Below are 21735 nucleotides of genomic sequence, written 5' to 3' on the forward strand. Positions count from 1 at the left end.
TTAGCATCTGGCCATGTAGCTATTGCTAAATTTCTCCTTCTAAAAGCTCTGGAATTTCAAACACCATTTTGAGGTGTTTCATGGTGTCAAGCTCAAGCTACCTTTTTTGTAAAGTAGTTTTCTCTCACTGGTATTTCTATTCTATATCACTTATAACACAGATTAAAATCAATCTTTTACAGTGGGAAAAGATTATTCTTGCTCATTTTTTTTCAGAGGAAGGTAAAAATAACTATATCATATGGAAAATGCATGAATATATTTTATTGTATCAATGTCTGTTGGTGAAAGAGACAAGCTTTTGTGTTACACACAGCTCTTCTTCAGGTTTTTATTGGCTGCACACACAACCACTTGACACCGACTCATGACTCCCAGGTTGAGAAAACAAGAGCCACTTATAGATGAGGAAACAGAGGCAGAAGTGAAGGGATTTGTCCAAAGATAGAGGGAGAATGCATTAGAACCTTAGGATTTATTCCTAACATGTATTTAAACTCCAGACTACACCTTCCCCTGGTGGGCTAGAATAAGCAGGAGGATTTTAAGGAACAGAAGGACAGGTGGGTAACAGTCAAAAGTTCACCAATGCGTACTTTTGTTATGTTGTCCAGGTGGCCAGGCCCAGAACTTCCTTCCCACCCATGTATATTAGAAAATCCAGAAGCCTGTAGCCAGCTTCAGTGGCTCCTCATCTAAGCCAGTGTTTTTCAGGAAGTCCAGCTCATTCAGCCAGAGTTCTGGTTTTTCTCCCATTCCTTAAATAGTTTACACTACTTAAAACCAGTGGAAATAGGCTTGTGCTCATGTGGAAGTGTAAAGGCTGGGAATGGAGAGTACTTGTTGGCAACAAAATGAGAAACAAGTCTTGAGTGTGGCTCTTTGAGATGTGATGCAGATGTGTATTCCACTTAAGGAGCGGGTGCCCTGGGTGCTGGAGCCAGAGACTTTTTGCCTAGTAATACTTGCAGAGCAGTGGCTCTTGACCAGGGGTTTACGTACTCCAGGGGCTATGCAAAGGTGTTCCAGGGGGTACTCAACTCATCTAGATCAATGTTTCTCAACCTGAGGGTTGCTATACCCAGGGTATTTGCAAGTGCAGGGCTGGCATTAGGGACAACTGCCTAAAGCCCAACACCATTGGAGCCCCAATGAAGCTAAGTTACATTCTTCAGTGCCCAGCAGTAGGGCTTGGGCTTCAAACAAGGCTAAGTGAAAAACAGGTTCAAGTATCACAAAAGAAATGGAAGTACAATATTTATAGTCCGATCCATTTATTTTATAATTATATAATGGAAAAAGTCAGCACTTTTTCAATAATAGTGGACAGTGACACTGTTGTATTTTTGTCTGATTTTGTAAGCAAATCATTTTAAGCGAGGTGAAACTTGGGTACACAAGACAAATCAGACTCCCGAAAAGGATAAAGTAGTCTGCCATAGAGGGGCAGTGCTCCTATCCCATGGCTGTGGTCCCTCCCTTAATTATGTGAGGCAGTGCTGCCCTGACCCTCCACTCCCACTTCCTCTGCATCAAAAGCCCATAAGGGGAGATTACAATGTAGAGGGGATGGTGGATGGCTGTGGAATTCATGTCTGCATAATATTTTGAAGAACCGGCTAGGATAAGTGTCGAGAGGCAGGCCCTGCGTCAGGGTGTGCCGCCCACGCTTGGGGTAAACTTCAGCCCTCCCTGGCCCAGTCCCCCCAAAGTACAATGAACTTGGCGTAGGGGAAATACGGCCCTCGGGCCCAGTCCCAAAGTACAGTGCCCCTGCAGTCTCTGCAGGTGGTGTGCGGGAAGGTGCGGGAGGTAGGGGGACCTGGGCCCTCCCACTCCACTGGGTCCCAGCCCAGGGGCCTGATGGCAGTGAAGATTTTCACGGCCTGGTCGATGGGAATGCCGACCTCTCCCCTTGCGGGGTCGGGCCCTCTGCAAGTTACCCCTCGGCTGCTCCTGCAGCGGCTTGGACGGTGAGCGATGCTCCTGTGGGGGCTGGTTGGACTCCTACGGCTGCAGCAATAGCGGACTGGGTTCAGGCGGTGGTTTGGGTTGTTTCGGAGCTCCTCTCTGAGCCCCTGCCTCTTCGGCCACACCCCTCCCTGTCTGCCTGCTTGTCTGGGTATATATCCCCAGACTGAACATGCGTCACAGGGCTGCGGGGGTGGGGCCCCCTCAGCCACCTGGGCCAGGTGGACTCCTTGGGCTTGAGTGAGGAGTGGTGCCGCCCCATCACATTAAGTAACTGTTTCTTCTTCATATAGATGAACATGTGTATTCTACTTAGGCGACTCACAAGTAGTACCCCAATCCAGAGGCAGGTCTTGAATTCTAATGAAACAAGGGTCACAGGACTCCCTTCTAAGACTTGCATCTGCTTTGCTAGATGCAGTAGTATCCTAAGGCTCTGTAAGCATATGCACAGATGGTTGCCCTGCAAACATCCATTATGGAAATGTCACTGAGGCACACCACTGATGTTGCTTGCACCCTTGTGGAGTGAGCCTGTATCTGCTGAGAAGGTGTAGCCAAAGCTTTCTTATCTTCAGGCTTTATTCAGGATGGTATCCATCTAGAGGTGGTCTGTGCAGAGATCACTTGCCCTTCATACAGTCCACATATAACATGAACAGGTGAAGTGAAGCCAAAATGGTTTAGTCCTGTCTATGTAGACACTGTTCCTTTGAGGAAGAGTGTGGTTTAGAAAAACCCTCCAAAAACTACAGGTAAATATACTGCCTGATTCAGATGAAACAGAGACCAACTTGGATAAAAACTTACATGGATTCAGTAATACCCTGTCCTTGACAAATTGGGTGTAAGGTGACTCAGCCCATAGGGCCTGAACACCACAAATCCTTCTAGCAGATGTGATGGTTATCAGCAACAGTTTTCTGAGGCCCGGTCTACACTAGGAGTTTAGGTTGAATTTTGCACAGAAGGTTGATTTTCTAAACGAGTCCACACTACCAAGCCCATTCTGTTGAATTTAAGGGCTGCTGAAGTCGATTCAGTACTCCTGCTTTTACATGGAGTAATGCAAAATTCAATCTTGCATGCTCGAATTTACAGTAGTGTAGGCCCAGTGTTGCAAAAGTCGACATTCTTGGCCTCTAAGAGGCATCCCACAGTGCCCCACTGTGACCGCCCTGGCCAGAACTTGCACGTCTTCTGCTTTCCAGATGAAGAAGAAAAGCCCCAGGAAAGTTTGAATTTCATTTCCCATTTGGTCAGTATTGTGAGCACACCTTAGCACAGGCAACATACCTCAGCAGAACACGTTGCCATAAATTCCATGCATTTCAGTTCCACAGGCTCCACGAGCTCCATTTCTCAGGGGCACAGAAGAACACCAGCATAGAGTGTGAAGATGATCTTGGACTTCACCGAGACATGGGAAGAGGAATCCAATGTATTAGAGCGCCAAACCAGGAAAAGAAATGCAGATACCTATGCAAAGATGGCAAAGTGCATAGTGGAGAAAGGATATGTCAGGAATGTCCATCATGTTGTGTTAAAATAAAGGAGCAGAGGCAGTCCTACCACAAGACAAAGGAGGCAAATGGGTGGTCTGGTGCATTGCCGCAAACATGTCACTTCTATGAGCAGCTGCATGTGACCCTAGCGGGGGACACTACCGACTTCCTAAGCCAGACTCTGGAATCCTCCCAAGACACTCAGGGCAGCAGCATGGAGGACAGCATGGTAGTGATGGTGGAGGAGGAGGACGACAAGAAAGGTGGGTGGTAAGAGCTAAGAACTTTTTAGTCTTGGAGACAATCCCCTCCTCCCAGAATATCTCATAGTTGGGCACTGACACCAGGGAGGGCACTTCTGATGAGTTCACCATTTTTTTTCTTGCTACAAGAGGGTTAAGGCAATTGATCTGTGCCAACACAGGGTCAGGGGTCTGGACCAGTTTGTTAACATGTCTGGAGATGGAGGAAGACTCCTCCCTGCACATCTCCATGAGGCTCTCAGATAGGAACTCTTTCATCCTTCTCACAAGGTTTCTGGGGAGGCCAGCCTTATTCCACCCCCCACTGCAGGACACCTTCCCACACCAAGCCACCAGTAAGTGGTCTGGTGTCATTTCAGCATAAGGCCCACGTTTCTTGCCACATTTAGTCAGCATCAGCTCCCTGTCACTGTGTGATTTGGAGAAGACTGATACCTTGCAGAGCAACCTAGATTGGGATGGAGGGGAGGAGAGCTATTAGCTCCTGCCTCTGCTGCTATCATGGCGTCAGCCTCTGGCATCCTCCTTCCTGCCCACAGACTCATGCAGGATGGGAAAGTAGCACTCTCCTGGGAAGTGGGCTGTTGTGGACACAGAGGAGGGAAACCACATGACCCACTGTTATGACCAAATCCCGTCTTCCCTCCCATCCACAGACACCTGTGGGATGGGAAAGTAGCACTCTCCTGAGAAGCAGGGTGTGGTGGACCCAGAGGAGGAAAGCCATGTGACCCACCACTCTGCCTCATTGGTATGACTGGACCCCATCCCACCTCCCCCGACCCAGAGGATTGTGCCCTGGCAGGCCCTTTACCCATACCTGCCTCCAAACTGCATCAGTCCAGATGATCCCTTGAGAACTCTGTTGTGTCTGCAGCAGTCGAGAAGTACCCCTTGTGGTTTATGTACTCCTTGGCAAGGTGGCCAGGTGCCAAGATGAGGATGTACATTCTGTCTATTGCCCCACTGCAGTTAGGGAACCCCATCGTGGCAAAGCCATCCACTATGGCATACACGTTTCCCAGAGTCACTACCCTTTGTAGCAGAATGGCATTGATTGCTTTGGCTACTTGTATCACAGCAGCCCCCACTGTATATTTTCCCACTCTGAAATGATTCCCAGCTGACAGGTAGCTCTCTGGTGTTGCAAGCTTCCACAGGGCAATTGTCACACAGTTCTCCACTGTCAGAGCATGTCTCATTTGGGTGTCCCTGAGCTTCAGAGCAAGGGAAAGCCATTTGAAAAGTTCCATGAAAGTGGCCTTGCACATCCGGAAGTTTTGCAGCCATTGCTGATCATCTCATACTTGCAGCACTATGCGGAACCACCAGTCTGTGCTTGTCTGATGGCACCAGAACTAGCATTCCACTGCTATGGGAGGATCAATTGCTGACAACATTTCCAAGTTACTAAACTCAAGGGTGGTCTTCATTCAGATGCAGAGATATGTGCTTAGCCACCAGTGGTACTTAGGTCAGTGTACTCAACAGGGACACAATTAATTGGAGGGGCCACTCTCCCAGGGAGGGCAGCCTGTAAAATGTCTACCCGTTTATAGTTGTTCTCCTAGACTCAGAGAAATGTGGTAATGGTGTAAAAGATCCTGTTATGCTTTATAGTCCTCTAGGATAGATATGGAGGATAAACCAGGCAGCACTGCATTGTTCTGTGATGAGGATGAGGCTCACAGAAGAGTCACAAGTTGTTCTCGGGAAGATGAACCTGGAAAGAAAAACTCTGACAGCTCTGCAGGGAAGACCTCTTATGCCTAGGCTTGCGGCTGATTTACATTCATCACAGTCAAACTGGTGAGCAATTCCAGCTCTGAAGGGGTTAAGGAGTGGAATCTCCTCAAGCAAGGAGCATCTTATTGAGTCCAAGGAGGCCACAGATATTTGTTGGGCACTGGTGGTTAGTAGGGGCCAAGGCACAAACGTCTGTCCCAACCATGGGGTGCATGCCAACCCTGGGAGCCAGACTGGTCCATTGGCAGCCCTTGGAACTCATCAGATGATATGGAGTGGGAAAATGACAACATTGACTCAGAAAAGCCCCAGGACCTTAGCGACATGGATGGAGCAATGCCCCAGGGAGCCAATAGGTGGCCCAATTCATCCACTGCCACGATTAAAGTGGTAGCATTAGTATTAAGCATGTCGGTGCTGCAGGCAAAGTCACTTTTGCTTCAAACAGTGGTACTGGAGCACCCAAGTGCATCAACACTGAGAGTGGTGAAAGCCACTATTGGAGCAACTTCAGTCTTGAATACAGCAGGACCAAGAGGATCCTGGTACCAAGATATCCCATACTGATTCTGATACCAGCTTCATCCCCACCACATGGAGAGGAACATCTGGGTGCAGTGCTATGGGGCACCCTCCATTTGAGCGACTGCCAAAGGCACAGGCCTCAGGAAGTTCTGGGCCAACAGCAAGGATGGAAAGGAAACACAGAGTAAGTCTGCAACAGTGTGGTATGTCAACACAGTTCTTCTGCCTCCTCAGAGATGCCTGTCCTGGAACAAGTACCTCAGTACTAGACACAGGTGTGGCTTGAGCTGAAAGTCCCACGTCACCTGAATCCACCTCTTGAATGACCTACAATGCTCCTTGATCTACAATGCTCTACAATGGGCCTCACCAAGACAGACCAACCACAGTATAAGGGGATCACTCTTGATATTACTCCTTCATTCGAAGGACATTTGAACCCTGGCAAGGACATCACTCAGGAACACTAACTGCAAATACACACTAACTAATTATATGCACAATAAACTAGGCTGAGATTAAATATGAGGTTCTGAGACTACAACTACACAGATCTCTGACTCCAGCCATCAGTGGTGAAACAGGACTAAGGGGAAGTCAGGGTAGTCGCCACAGCCATGAAGCATGAGTGCCACCTCTCCATGGATAAGGCTAGGCAGAAGTCTTAAGCTCCAGCACACTGGGCATGCACAAACCTAAGTGGAATATGAACAGAACAGGGGAATTATCAAGTCATCCATCTCATTATCCAGTTCCAAAATCTGGCAGAAAATATTATTTCCCCCGACCACCTTGAAAAGTAGTGATAGATCTATCCTCCAATTGTGAATCCAATTGTACTTTTGGCTTTCACAACATCCCCTGGCAATGAGTTGTGTTTCCTTTTGTTTTTTTTAAACCTGCTATTAATTTCACAGGGGACCTCAGGTTCTTGTATAATGTGAAGGGGTTTTTCACTTTTCCACATCACTCATGATTTTATAGACCTCCCTCATGCCCTCTTTATATAAACAACAAATCACCAATAAACCACCACTCACAGAAACATATTTCAAAACAAAATTATGCATTAGCAGCTTTCACAAAAGAGATCTATCCCTTAGATCTTCAAGTCTCCTACAAATGTCTATTCGAAGAACTTGACTTTGCAAAAACCAAAAACCTTAGATTTGGCTTATTTTTTACCAAAGTGGGGGATGAATTCCAAAGCTGAAGGGTCTTCAGGGAGAACACCCTGCCAGCAGCTCCCTCTCTTATATACTAAGGGAGCCACAGTTTCCATTGATCACAGTTGTGGCAATTAAACACACAGAGAGAAGAGTTCTCTCAGGCAGGATGGTCTCATGTCATTTATGGCTTTACAGATCGAAAAATCAAAACTTTAATCTATACCCAAAACGTAATACCTTGACTTCATTGTATTACTCTGGGAAGAGTGACCTTTGTCATGAGTATCTATTTTTTACAAATATTAAAGTTTGTTGTGTAATGAAGTATCCAGGTGACAGGTTCCCTTGTGGTAGAATTTTGAAAGACATCTAAGTCAGTGCAGTTATCTTCATCATGTAACCACAGATCTATCCAAATAGGATTGCATAGCTGACTTAAAAGTATTTCACATCCAGGGAAAAGTTGGCTCTCACAGAGATGAAAGACGTATAGCAATAGAAAACAAATTGAATGAAGGCCACATGATCTAGAAGTATAGATTTTGACCTTAATGCCATCAAAAACAATTTAAAATTAGGAGAATTACATTTTCACGATATGTAAGAAACAGTCAGATATGTCAGTACATGTGTGAAAGTATCAGACACAACTATGGAGTGTCTATTTTAATAGCACTGTTAATTCATTTCAGTTAACAAAAAGATGCATTAATACAGTACTATTGTTCTGCAGAACCACCAAACAGTAATCAGAGTTAATGCTGAATGAAAAGAATACACAACCACCATTCATCTTCATAAACTACTAATTAGCAATTCCTGTTTCATGCCAAATATGCTTTCTTAGCATCTTTTGAAAATAATCTAATTGGGATTCTTTATAAAATTAACATATTATAATGTACAATCTCATTTTATAGCATATATTTCCAAATAACAAGCTTTCTGATTGGTCCTATAGAAAAATTCAGACATCATGCTATATAATAAACATTAGTTAGATTAATTTCCTAGTAAATGCTATGAACAGTGTATAATAAGTGGTCTTTGAAATGATTAACTTTTCTACTACAAGGACAAAAATGGTTAACAAGCATAAGAAACGGTATACTAAGAAGTAAGTACTAATATACCAGACATACCTCTCTTGAAAATCTGCAGATCAAGACTATATTTAGCATCAGGATACATATTCTCAAAGATCTGTTTCATATAATTTTGATATAATGTACAATTGGTGATGACATATTTCAACCAGAGCTAGCATAAACTGGAGTGATACTCTGTATTCTGTTACACTGGACAACTGTTGCATATTAGATATGAAATGAAGAAGAAAAGGAACAGGAAAACAATTTTTCAAGCAATCAGTGCTGATGACCAAGTACAGATAATAGATACTCCCTATTGAGTAATCCACTGTAGAGTGCAAACACATAAGATTTTAAATACTTTAAAATAATGTATGCATGTTAACACTCAATTAATCTTCTTTTCTCTGTGTGTTTCCTCCTTCAACGACTCGGCTGCAAGTTTCATTTGCTGTGAAAGGGGGAAAAAAAGGCGTAAGACACTTGTTGCAGCATAGTTTAAATGAAGCAAAACTACAGAATCTGAAGGTAGAACTGATAAAAGTATCACTTTGAATCTAATTAAATAATGTATAGAATAAGAAATACTTTTAAATTAAATCAAACATTCCTTTGTAATAAAGAGAAAACATGCTGAACTTACACCATTCATGAATTCTACCAGCAAAAGACAGGTCTCATCAGATCTGAAGAAGTGCCCTATAAGGCTAAAATTGTGTTTTCTCTCACTAAGAGAAGTTGACCCAAGAAAAGATATTACCTCATCCATCTGTCTTTCTCACCAAAAGTGTTAGGGCTGATCTTCACTACCAGGGAGATCAGAGATCAATATTGCTGCAACTGATGCAGCAGGTTTCAATGTAGTGAATCTAGTGAATACCTCAAATTGATGGCAGATCACTTGCCAATAGACTCCGGGGGCTTGTCTACATTAGACAGTGGATTGATGCTGCAGAGATTAATCAACCGGCAGTGGTACTCCACCCTTCTGAGAAGAGCAAGGTAGATGCAGCACCATGAAGACACTGTGGTAAATCAACTTAAGCTATTTCAACTTCAGCAACATTCCTCACATAGCTGGAGTAGCGTAACTTAGGTCAGATTATTCCAGTAGTGAAGACAAGCCCTTACAGACTGATAGCTCAGTTTGTATGTTAAATGCTTGGATGGAGAATAACACTTATTGTACAGCTAATGAACATAAGCAAACTTTCAAATGGAGTTACTGAGCTCTAGAGGCACCACATGGAGATTAGTAAGGCTGCAAGTTACAAGTAGGGATGTAAAATCCTTTTTAATTGGTTAACCAGTTAAACATTAAGTTTAACACGTTGACGGATTAAACGGAGGAGGGAGAGCACTCGCCACTCACAGCAGGTCCCAGCAGGAGGCTATTCAAGCCTCTACTGGTTAACCAGTTCACCATTAACATCCTAGCTGCAGCACTGAAAAAGTGTATCAAATTAAATCAGTTCTTTTAATAACTGGCCATGTATTCAAAAGAACTGTGTGAGGAATTAAATACAATTCTAATATGTAACTGCCATTTATAATTTCGCTAATGTATTGAACAAGCATTGCAGATAGATTAACTTCTCTTTGCTATAAAATGTATTTCATGGATGTATTGCTAAGTCACAGATCTATTAAAACAGATATAATTTAACTTTAGAGGTTTTTATTCTTGGAGAATGCATTATCCTTTTAGGGTGTTATTTTATGGCCTTTCTTTGAAAAATTAAAATGGGAAATGAAACTGTCTAATCAGGGGGTGGGCAATAATTTCTGATTGGGGACACATCACATTTTGGTAAGTGGCCAAGGGCCAATCTTCCGTCATATTAATAGAGGAGGTACAGGATCTGGGATGAAGGTTGGGGATAAAAGGGAGCTTGGGGTAGTAATTAGGGTGCAGAGTCTGGGAAGGGGTATGGGTGCAGGAGAGGATTCTGATCTGGAAGAGGCGTGTAGGAGAGGGTGCAGGGGCTGGGAGAAGGTAGTGGAGGAGAGGATGCAGGATTTTGGAGTGTGGGCTAGGACCTGGGGCAGGAGATTAAGGTGTGGGAGGGAGTGCAGGTCTAGGAGAGGGTATAGATGCAGGAGCGGAGATGCAGATTTGGTTTATGATTTGGGGGAGGGAGTTGGATGGAAGGATGGGGTGGAGAGCCAGGTGCAGGCTCTGACCGGGAGGTGCTTACTACAGGTAGTTCCCAGCCAGCAGCCCAGAAGGACCCTAAGGTAGGCTCCCTGCCTGCTGCACCTTCTCATGCTGCTCAAAGCAGACAGCTGTGGAGGCCAGGTACTCTGCATGTAGTGTAGTGCGCCCTTTGGAAGGTGGAGAGCCCTCTGTGTGCTGCTTCTGCAGCAAACATGGCCAGGGAGCTTCCATTGGCCTGTTTCTGGCCAGTGAGAGGTATAAGATGGTACTGAGGGCACAGACAGCACGCAGAAAGGCTCTCCCTAGGTGTGTAGCACACAAAGAGCACATGTCTTCCACAGCTGGCTGCTTTGAGCTAGGCTTTGGGAGGGTGGCAGTCCAGATCCAGTTGCCTGGTGGGCCAAAGGTAGCACATGGACTGTATTTTGTTCACCCCCAGTCTAATAGAACCTCTTGCCAATCAAGCTAATTAATTAAAAGAAAATAATCTCTCTCTCAACTCTCCCTTTTTTTAAAAGGATTCCTACCCATCCTGGCTAATAGTCATTGATGGACCTAACCTCCATGAATCTGTCTAGCTCTTTTTTGAACCCTGTTAAAGTCCTAGTCTTCACAAGATTTCAGCCTGCTCACAACTCTATAATAAATACAATTACAACCTTGTTATGTACCACAGCATAATATTTACTTCACCCATAGTATTTCTGGCATTCTCTACTGTTAAAATGATGAATAACACAGTAACTAGGCACAGCAAGTGTACCATACTTTTCAAGATTTGTTGCTTTCTTGTCAGTGTTCTGTTTTCCGTAGTCTAGTAAAGAGGTTGTGTTGCTTGAAAGCTTGTCAGTTTAATTTGTTAAAGTTACTGTTTTCTTGGAAGTGCCAGGCTAGCATCTCTGCCTACTAGTAGTTCAGAACCTTGGTAAGATTCATGCTAAGCTGCCAGCAGTGCTGCAACAAACAAGACCTCGCTGTGCTCCTAGTTCTACCCTTTCCATGAACAAGCCTGCCCCTTGCATCATGACTCCATGCTGACTTTGATAGCCTATTTCTCTCACAAATGCATTTCTTCTTTCTCCTACATGGAACCTCCCTCCCTGAAGTAACTAGTAACTAGACCCGGGCCGTGACACACCAGGCCCGGCTCTACCCCGGCAGCTACTGGAGAGGGCTGGGCTAGCAGTGGGTGGGGCTTAGCTCCAGGGATGAAGAGGCGGTGCTGGGTTTTACCCACCCAAGCCTACTCCCCAGCCTGTGGATGCTATTAAGTGATGACATCATGCTGTCGTTATACAGGAAAAAATTATTTATATATAGAGAGATTTTAATGGCATGACCAAATGCAATCTAAATGAGCACACAATGTAACCTAGCATTCCGATCACTGTTGTTGGAACCCCCTGAGTTTTACCTCTGCTACTGCCTGCATGCATTATGGCTGATGATCCTATTGTTTGTTTATGTAGTCATCATATCCTATAAGCAGAGGCCAGTGAGCATGCCAATGTCATGTTGGTCCAGAGCTACTCTCTGGCTACTATGCTAATTCATGAAGAAATCTCTCACATTCAGGAACCCAAATATGCAGACTTGGCATATCAGAGTCAAAAAAATTTTTTTTCTTTTGTTTTGCTAGTTATGTGATACTTCTTCCTGGGCTGTGTTTTCACATATTTAAAATAATGACCATGAATATGATTTGTAATGAAGTAGATAGGATGGAAAAGGAAATTACTAGAACATATTCACATTCTTTTTTCACTACATGCTCCATTTAAAAAAAGGTGAATGAAATTTGTCCGTAAACTAACATTGAAGATAATTCTTTTAAAAAAAATTCACTTCTAGTGTCTGGCTTTTATGAAGCTCAGTGCATCAATATCACTGGGGGCTTCCAAAGTCTGTTGGAAGAGAGAGTAAAACATCAGTTTATTCAGTTCCTTTTCTTTGCCAGGCAACATGCAGCTAAAATAGGTGAATTTACTCCCTGGTAAAAATAAAATCTGGAAAGAGGACAGTGGTGATTTGTGTTATTCCTGAAGCTACAGCGTGTGCCGTTTCCCACCTGCCCACCACACTGTCTCTGTGGGAGCTAATGCTTATGGGGAGACAGCATTTAAGCCAGTTCCCTGCAGCACTGGCTCCCACCTGCCCCCCCACGCTGCTGCCTTGCCACGGGAGGCAGCAATAGGGTTGCCAGATGGTTTCAACAAAAATACTGGACGCACTTGATACTACATCACAATCTACATTACATCTTATTTAGAAAATACTGGACATTTGTATTTTCTCAATTTTTTTCCTGAACCGAAAGCTCAAATACTGGACTGTCCGGTTCAAAACTGGACACCCGGGACCCTAGGCAGCAAGGGGGTGTGAGATGGCTCCACAGTAACCAGCACACGTGGAAGGCCATCTCTCTCTCTCTCTCTCTCTCTCTCTCTCTCACACACACACACACACACACACACACACACACACACACACACACACACACACACCCTCTCTCTCTCTCTCTCTAGTGGGCTGTACCCCCTGTTCTGTACATTTGCCAACCTCCCTCTCTCGGGGGGTAGGCAGCCCTGGGTCTGCCCCTGGCTGCCGCGGAAGTCCAGGCCGAGGCATGGCAGACCTAGCCAGCCCTGGCTCTCCCTCTGTGCACCCTGGACAGGGCCGAAGTTGCACCAGCCCCAGCTCTTGTTCCCCAGCCACTGGGCAGGGCTGAGGCCATGCCAGCCCTAGCTCTTTCCCCTGGCTGCCAGGCAGGGCCGAAGACACACCAGGCGCCCGCCCCGCCCGGCCTGAGCAGCTGCTGCTTTCTCCCCCAGCTGCTGGAGGGTTGGGCTGGGCCGGGATGAAGCTGCGGAGTGCAGCAGGCCCGGCTGGGGGCCACACAGCTTCCACCCCTCTACTCCCTGAGCACGGGGGAAGGAGGAGGCTGCATGGCTTGCGGCTCCCCGAGCATGGGGGAGGCAGAAGGCCACACTGCTGAGGGCAGAGGGAGGGACTGCAGGACATGACATCACACTATCATCTCACAGAAAAGTTTCTATATATATAAATAAAGGGAAATTCCAGACTAGAGGAGTGCACATGTAATACCAATATTCAGAAAGGGAAAGTAGGATGATTCAGGTTACTCTAAGCCAGTTAACTTGACATCAATCCCAGACAAAATAATGGGAAAAGCTGATATAGGATTCAATTAATAAAGAATTAAAGGACCAAAATATAAATAAAGCTATTTGCAGAAAACAGATTTATCAAACAAACCTAATTCCAATCCTTTATGAGAACAACAGGCTGATTTGCCTGTGAACTGGAGAGCCTAGGGCTCAGCCAGACCTGATTACAAGATAAGCCTCATTTGTGAGGGTTCAGGTGATTCCAATATAATAAAAGGAACAGAAAGATGCAGAGGGTGTGTATGGTTGAGAGAACAGGAACTGAGGAAGCTCTGTAAACAGGAGCTGTATGGAACTGGGACTTGTGAGAGGAGCAGCTACATGGAAGAAGTTTGGCTACTGCAGAAACTTAATAAGATACCACCTGAGAGTGATAGTAAAAAAAGCTCCAAGGAGGAGCAAAACCAGAAGGGGACTCGAGAGGAAGCTGAAGGGAGAGAGGGCCTCCTGCAGGTTGGACCTGCCCTCCCTAGTCCAGCCCCATCAGGACCTGACCAGACCCGAAGTAGAGAGTTTGCTGGACTGTGGAGGTCATTGCCAGACCCCTGCCACCAGTCCAGTTGGCCTGGCAGGCTCCCAGTCACAAGCCCTTCTGCTACCAGATTCCTGGCCGCTGGGGCTCTTTGGACCATGGATGTTGCTGGACCAGAGAGTCCCAGTTTAGAGAAGTTCAATCTGTACTACAATGAAACTACAGATTTGGCGGATAAAGGTAACGGCACAGATGTCACACTTAAGACTTCAGTAAGGTATTTGATTTAGTACTACCTCACCTTTTGATTGAAGAAATCAACAGTCCACAATATCAATAAAGCTTATGTTAAATGCATTAAGAACTGGATGATACATCTCAAATAGTAGTCATCTGTGGGGAATAATCATTTTTACAGAGAATGGTGGAAGGGTAAATAATGATGAAGACAAGGCAATCATACAGTGTAACCTGGATCACTTGGTAAACTGGGTCCATTCTAACAAATGGCATTTTATTACAGCCAAATACAGTACAAAGTTATGCATCTAGGAACAAGGAATGCAGACCATATCTACAAAATGGGAGATTGTATCATGGAAAGAAGTGACTCTGAAAATTATGTGCAGTGGATAAGCAATTCAACATGCATTTCTAGAGCAATGGTGCAGCAAAAAGGGCTAATGTGATCCCTGGATATACAAAGAGGGGATGTTATGCTTTCCCTATCCGGATGTTATGCTTCAGTCAAACACATGTAATTGGACTCAGTTGTAACTGGGTTAAAAGTTATGAAATGTGATATAACAGGATATAAGATGATATACTGTTCTGTTTCTGGCCTTAAAAATTTATGAAATGGTACCAGACAGGAGCTCTGGGGCAATATATAGTCAAAGGTGACATTTGTAAATTCCTAGATCAATAAACCAAGTCAGAACCCAGTGTCTTAGCTAACTTCAAAAAAAAAAAAATCAGGGAAAATGTGATATATTGGAGTCACTATCATCATGCTTCTCTACAGTGGAAACATACATGACATCAGAGAAGTCTTCTTGCTCTACTGGAGTTAATAGGAAGTTACTGGACATTTAGCACTTTTGAAAATCAGAATATCTATCCAGGATTTTCATATGGAATTAAGAGCCTAATTACAGGCTCCTGTTTTTTAAAAATTTAGGCCCTGAAAATAAATGATGCAATAATCGTGTAAGCTCAGAGGCTGGGCCCAGCCTAAACTGGTAAGTGCTCCATCCTGCCACTAGTGCATAGAGAGGCCAAAAAAATGTCAAGATCTCAGGGATTTTCACCTGTCTTGCCCTAGGGAGCAGACTCAAAAATGAGAACCTTGTCAGAGAGTATCTTTAGAAAAATGAAAACATTAACTAGTATAAATAGAAAAAAGTAAAATTAAGTTTTAAAATATTCGAATTATCTGGAGACATTCAGATAGGTGAGTGTATTTTTTAAAGTATTATTTAATATTGTCCGTACTAAGCAAATATATAACAAAAATAACACCCTAACACTCTCCTTTTACTTTTGACAGCATGTCATTTTAAAAAACCACATTACTATTAAAAGTAGTTTTAATTTAAAATTGATATAGTATTTATAATGCTAGAGGATTACCTAATGTTATGTGGTAACAATTAGTTTTTGTTTTTTGGAAAATAAAATGAAAATGTACTTGCTTCATGTTAATCATTTCCCTGAGGTGGGGCTGGGGATGAGGGCAGACCCAGGGAGAGAGGACTAACTCAGCCCTTTCTGACCACAACAGCTTAGGGCTAAGTGAGAAGCACCTCTCCATGGCCACTGCAGCTCCAGCAGACACAGCTGAGGGAAGGGTCCATGTCATCTGACCCTGCATTCCCCAGTCGGATTGATGAATGCAGCAAACTGTGCATTTTCCCTTCATACCCTGATGAAGGGGGAGGAAAAAGTCATGTCCATATATGAATTGGGGGAGGGAGAAGAGCTTCAGTCCTCTCCTCCCTAATGAGCACCTGGAGGGTAGGAGGCTCATGGTGAGGGTAGTCCCAGACATGAGGGGGATGCCCAGCCAGCCTCTTCCACCTTCCTAGTGATTCTGTCTCTTTTCTGTATGGTTTTATGCATCCCCATATGAATGTGTTTCTATATCTTTTTATGAGTTCCCATACATTTTTGGGGGGGGGGAGGGAAGGGGCTTCAAGTTCCTCCCCTCAGCTTCCCTAAAGGGTGCTCGAGGGTGGGAGGCTCGGACAGTCCTGGATGGAGAAGCATGCACCCAGCCAACCTCTTTTACCTGCCTGGTGATTCTGTCTCTCTTCTGTATAGTTTTATGAGAAGCAAACCCATTCCTGGGACAGACAGACACACAAACGCTCTTAAATATATAGTAGATAGTTGTCTCTTTCTCCACAGCTGCCCCCTGCTGCCACAATGGGGTTATAGCTGTACCAGTCCCCATCTCTGGCCCCTTGCTGCCCCATTGAGGAATTAGAGTATAATTCTCCCTGTTAGCAAAGCCCTCCCTTTCCATTTTATGAAGAATAACAACATTCCAGGCATATCCCATTGTCCTGGCACAACCAAACCCTTAATTTGCTTTAAATTATTATAAGAAGAAGCTGCATACCAAATTTACATGTCCTAGTTGTTACCGTTTAGGAGGAGTTCTTGGACACACATATCGACGGATGGACAGACATACGGACAGACAAACTCTTTCAAATATACAGTAGATAAAGCTTTATCATAATAGAGTAAAAGAAATTTACTTTATTTGTTTTAAATTATTTGATGAAAAAGAAATATCATACTATCAAAGTTACAATAGGCAAGGAATAACAAATTAGCAGTGGAAAAGATTTGTGTCACATCATTCAGTCCATTCTCCTTCCCTGTGCAAGCTTGTTCCCATACTGTATTTTCCCCAAAGTATAATTTCTAGGACTTTCTGAAGTCTATTTTTATTTGCCTACAAGGGGACAATATCCTCTGGGAAATATTTGACAACATTATAGCTCTTGATCAGAAAAACGTTGACAATTTCTAGTAGTTAGATTTTTTGGAAATTTTCTGAAGTTTATCTTAACATTTATAAAATGCAGTCAGGGCATGGCTGCAACTGTTTACAAATCAACAACAGTGCAACAAGCACTATTCCTCCATTCATCCAGGATACTTTCTACAAAGTACATGCCCATCCTGCCAAGAAAACTCTAATCCTCAATTTGGAAAGACTATTCCCTCATAGATAAGAGGTCATTTAGTCTCGCTCAACTAAATGCTGAGGTATTCAATCCTAATGAGATACTGTGAGTTTATTCAAATTGGCTGTGGTAACTTTATGATGTGGTCTGCATATACACAAGGGACATATCTGTGGGTTACCAAACTTCCCCTTTTCATTTAAAACATACAATCCAATATTAATGTTATTCTGAGAGGCATACAGCATATCGACTAAAAAGCACATGAAATTGGAGCATAAGCTTTCGTGGGCAAAGACCCACTTCATCAGATGCATGTAGTGGAAATTTCCAGAGGCAGGTATAAATAAGCAGGCAAGAATCAGGCTAGAGATAACGAAGTAAATTCAGTCAGGGAGGATGAGGGCCACTTCTAGCAACTGATCTGGAGGTGTGAATACCAAGAGAGGAGAAACTGCTTTTGTAATTGGCTAGCCATTCACAGTCTTTGTTTAATCCTGAGCTGATGGTGTCAAATTTGCAGATGAACTGCAGCTCAGCAGTTTCTTTCTGAAGTCTAGTCCTGAACTTTTTTTTTGCTGCAGGGTGGCTACCTTTAAATAGCAGATTTAAGGTAGCAGATTTATGCTCCAATACATCTGTTAGCCTATAAGGTGCTATAGGACTCCTTGTCGCTTTTACAGGTCCAGACTAACATGGCTACTACCCCTCTTATACTTGATATGTAAACTTATTAGTTTAAAACTTTTAAATGGTGAAAATTATGGATGCTAATGTGGTTCTAAAATATAGTGTAATAAATATTTCTGAAAGAAATAGCCTGTAATTTTAAACACAATACAAAATTACCAGTCTAAGGATGAAATCTTGGTCCCATTAAAGTCAATGGCAAAATCCATCAGAATTTCACCCTAATTGCTTAAAAGGTTATGTTAGGACAAAACATTTTGTGCATGGTTTCCAATAAAATGGTGAGAGGGAAACCTCCCTTGCAACAGGCTGCTTGCTTCTTTTGTTTGGAAGCTATGCAAGTGAAAGGATTTAGTATTTTGTTTATATTTGTAAAGCTCCTATCTGCCTGAATCTTTCTAGAACTATAAAGTACGTTTGTTAGTTACTTGAATAAAACAGACAGCAGTAAAAGAATGCCCCAAATACAAATATTGTACAAATTCAAATATTTTTACTTTATGTGCCTCTTTCAGTGCTATTTATGCATTGCCACTATAGCCCCTTACACAGAAGTTTCAGGCTCTCTCTCTCTTCAGCATTAGTAGCTATTCTGCAAAGTTTTAGCATCTTGTGTAATTATGTTCTAGGGAAGACAGCATTATAGTGACATTCTGTACAGGATTTACAGTGTGGTTCAATGCCTCTCCGCACCCCATCGCACAAATTATTCCATAGCCCCTGGTGTTATAGTTAAAGATTTTTAACAGCTACTGACCCATGTTGAATGGTTTTGCATTTTAAGTAACTGTGTAACATGAAGAACAAGCTGAACTAAGGTTGCCAGGCGACTGGTTTTTGATTGGCATGCCTGGTTGAAAAAGGACCTTGGAGCCTCTGGTCAGCACTGCATACTGGATCACTAAAAGTCTGGTCACTGCTGCAAAGGGGCTAAGATAGGCTCCCTGCTTGTCCTCACTTGGTTGTGGCTCCCAGAAGTGGCTAGCTCCTAGGCGTGGGGTCGCCCCTCTATTCCAGTTCCACATCTTCCATTGGCCAGGAACAGCAGTCTGCAGCATCACCTGGCTGTCTCTGTGCCTAGGAGGCGGACATGCTGGTCACTTTTGGGAGCTGCCTGAGGGAAGTGCTGCCTGGTCGGAGCCCATACCCCAATCCTGCTTCCACATTCCAAATGCCTACCACAGGTTGGAACCCCTTCCTGCATCCTAACTCCCAGAGTCTATATCCCATATCCACTAACATAAGAACATCAGAACGGCCATACTAGGTCAGACCAAAGGTCTATTTAGCCCAGTATCCTATCTGTCGACAGTGGCCAGTGCCAGGTGCCCCAGAAGGGGTGGACAGAAGACAATGATCAAGCAATTTGTCTCCTGCCATCCTTCTCCAGCCTCTGACAAACAGAGGCCAGGGGCAACATTCCTTACCCCCTGGCTAACACCCTTTTATGGACCTAACCTCCATGAATTTATCTCTCTCATTTTTAAACTCTGTTATAGTCCTAGCCTTCACAGCCTCCTCTGGCAAGAAGTTCCACAGGTTGACTGTGTGCTGTGTGAAGAACTTTCTTTTATTAGTTTTAAACCTGCTACCCATTAATTTCATTTGGTGTCCTCTAGTTCTTATATTATGGGAACAAGTACATAACTTTTCTTTATTTACCCTCTCCATACCACTCATGATTTTACATACCTCTATGATACCACCCCTCAGTCTCCTCTTTTGTAAACTGAAAAGTCCAAGTCTCTTTAGCCTCTCCTCATATGGGACCCATTCCAAACCCTTAATCATTTTATTTGCTCTTTTCTGAACATTTTTAATGCCAAAATATCTTTTTTGAGGTGAGGAGACAACATCTGTATGCAGTATTCAATATGTGGGCGTACTATAGTTTTATATAGGGGCAGTAAGATATTCTTTGTCTTATTTTCTATCCCTTTTTTAATCATTCCTAGCATCCTATTTGCTTTTTTGACTGCCACTGCACACTGTGTGAACGTTTTCAGAGAACTATCCATGATAACTCCAAGATCTCTTTCCTGATTAGTTCTAGCTAATTAGCTCCCATCATATTGTATGTATAGTTGGGGTTATTTTTTCCAACGTGCATTACTTTACACTTATCCACATTAAATTTCATTTGCCATTTTGTTGCCCAATCAACCAGTTTGGTGAGATCTTTTTGAAGTTCTTCACAGTCTGCTTTGGTCTTGACTATCTTGAATAGTTTAGTACCGTCCACAAACTTTGCCACCTCACTGCTTACCCCTTTCTCTAGACCGTTTATGAATAAGTTGAATAGGGCTGGTCCTAGGACTGACCCTTGGGGAACACCACTAGTTATACCTCTCCATTCTGAAAATTTACCATTTACTCCTACCCTTTGTTTCCTGTCTTTTAACCAGTTCTCAATCCATGAAAGGATCTTCCCTCTTATCTCATGACAACCTAATTTACACAAGAGCCTTTGGTGAGGAACCTTGTCAAAGGCTTTCTGGAAATCTAAGTATACTATATCTACTGGATCCCCCTTGTCCACATGTTTGTTAACCCCTTCAAAGAACTCTAATAAATTAGTAAGACATGATTTCCCTTTAGGGAAACCATGCTGACTTTTGCCCAACAAATTATGTTCTTCTACATATCTGACAATTTTATTCTTTACTATCGTTTCAACTAATTTGCCAGGTACTGACGTTAGACTTACTGGTCTGTAATTGCCAGGGTTGCCTCTAGAGCCCTTTTAAAATATTGGCGTTATGTTAGCTGTCTTCCAGTCCTTGGGTACAGAAGCTGATTTAAAGGATAGGTTACAAACCACAGTTAATAGTTCTGCAATTTCCCATTTGAGTTCTTTCAGAACCCTTGGGTGAATGCTATATGATTCCGGTGATTTGTTACTATTAAGTTTTTCAATTTGTTCCAAAACCTCCTCTAATGACACTTCAATCCGGGACAGTTCCTCAGATTCATCACCCACAAACGACGGTGCAGGTTTGGGAATATCCCTAACATCCTCAGCCGTGAAGACTGAAGCAAAGAAATCATTTAGTCTCTGCACAATGGCTTTATCGTCCTTGATTGCTCCTTTTGTATTTCGATCGTCCAGGGGCCCCACTGGTTTTTTAGCAGGCTTCCTGCTTCTAATGTACTTAAAATACATTTTGCTATTACTTTTTGAGTTTTGGGCTAGCTGTTCCTCAAAATCTTTTTTGGCTTTTCTTACCACATTATTACACTTAATTTGGCAGTGTTTATGTTCCTTTCTATTTACCACACTAGGATTGGACTTCCACTTCTTAAAATATGCCTTTTTATCTCTCACTGCTTCTTTTACATGGTTGTTAAGCCATGGTGACTCTTTTTTAGGTCTCTTACTATGTAGGTCTCTTACTCTCCTGCCCAGGTCAGAACCTCTTCCTGCACCTAAACACTCTCTTGCACTCTAACCCAACCCCCTTCCCATATGCCAAGCACCTTAACCCCAGCCTGGAGCCCCTCCCACCCCCCCACTCCAAATCCCTCTTATTTTGGCCCCAGCCAGAGCCCTCACCCCCCAATATCCTGCAGGAAAGGGAGTGAGAGTGTCAGAGACCAATGAATGGAAGGAGTGGGGGATGGAGTGAGTAGGGGCAGGAGTGGGACAATGGTTCATTTTTGCACGATTAGAAAGCTGGTAGCCCTAGGCTGAATATTTAAGACATGCAATAGAAAGTAACATCTTTTATGGAAACTTATATGAAATGCTGGTGTGTAT

At 43.5% G+C, this 21735-nt stretch overlaps 1 protein-coding gene across 2 annotated transcripts in view; it reads right to left on the reverse strand.

Moving 5' to 3' along the window:
* Window positions 1-244: 244 nt before the first annotated feature.
* The window catches only part of ANO10 (anoctamin 10), a 206028-nt gene continuing 184537 nt past the window's right edge, over window positions 245-21735 (reverse strand). For both annotated transcript variants that reach the window (XM_006125564.5, XM_075921961.2), the window contains one exon: window positions 245-8721. In XM_006125564.5, the coding sequence (XP_006125626.1) occupies window positions 8659-8721 (63 nt within the window). In that variant the 3' untranslated portion in view covers window positions 245-8658. The remainder of the gene's footprint in view (window positions 8722-21735) is intronic.

Source organism: Pelodiscus sinensis, chromosome 2, assembly GCF_052426305.1.
Source record: "Pelodiscus sinensis isolate ZL-2025 chromosome 2, ASM5242630v1, whole genome shotgun sequence".
Taxonomy (NCBI): Eukaryota; Metazoa; Chordata; order Testudines; family Trionychidae; genus Pelodiscus; species Pelodiscus sinensis.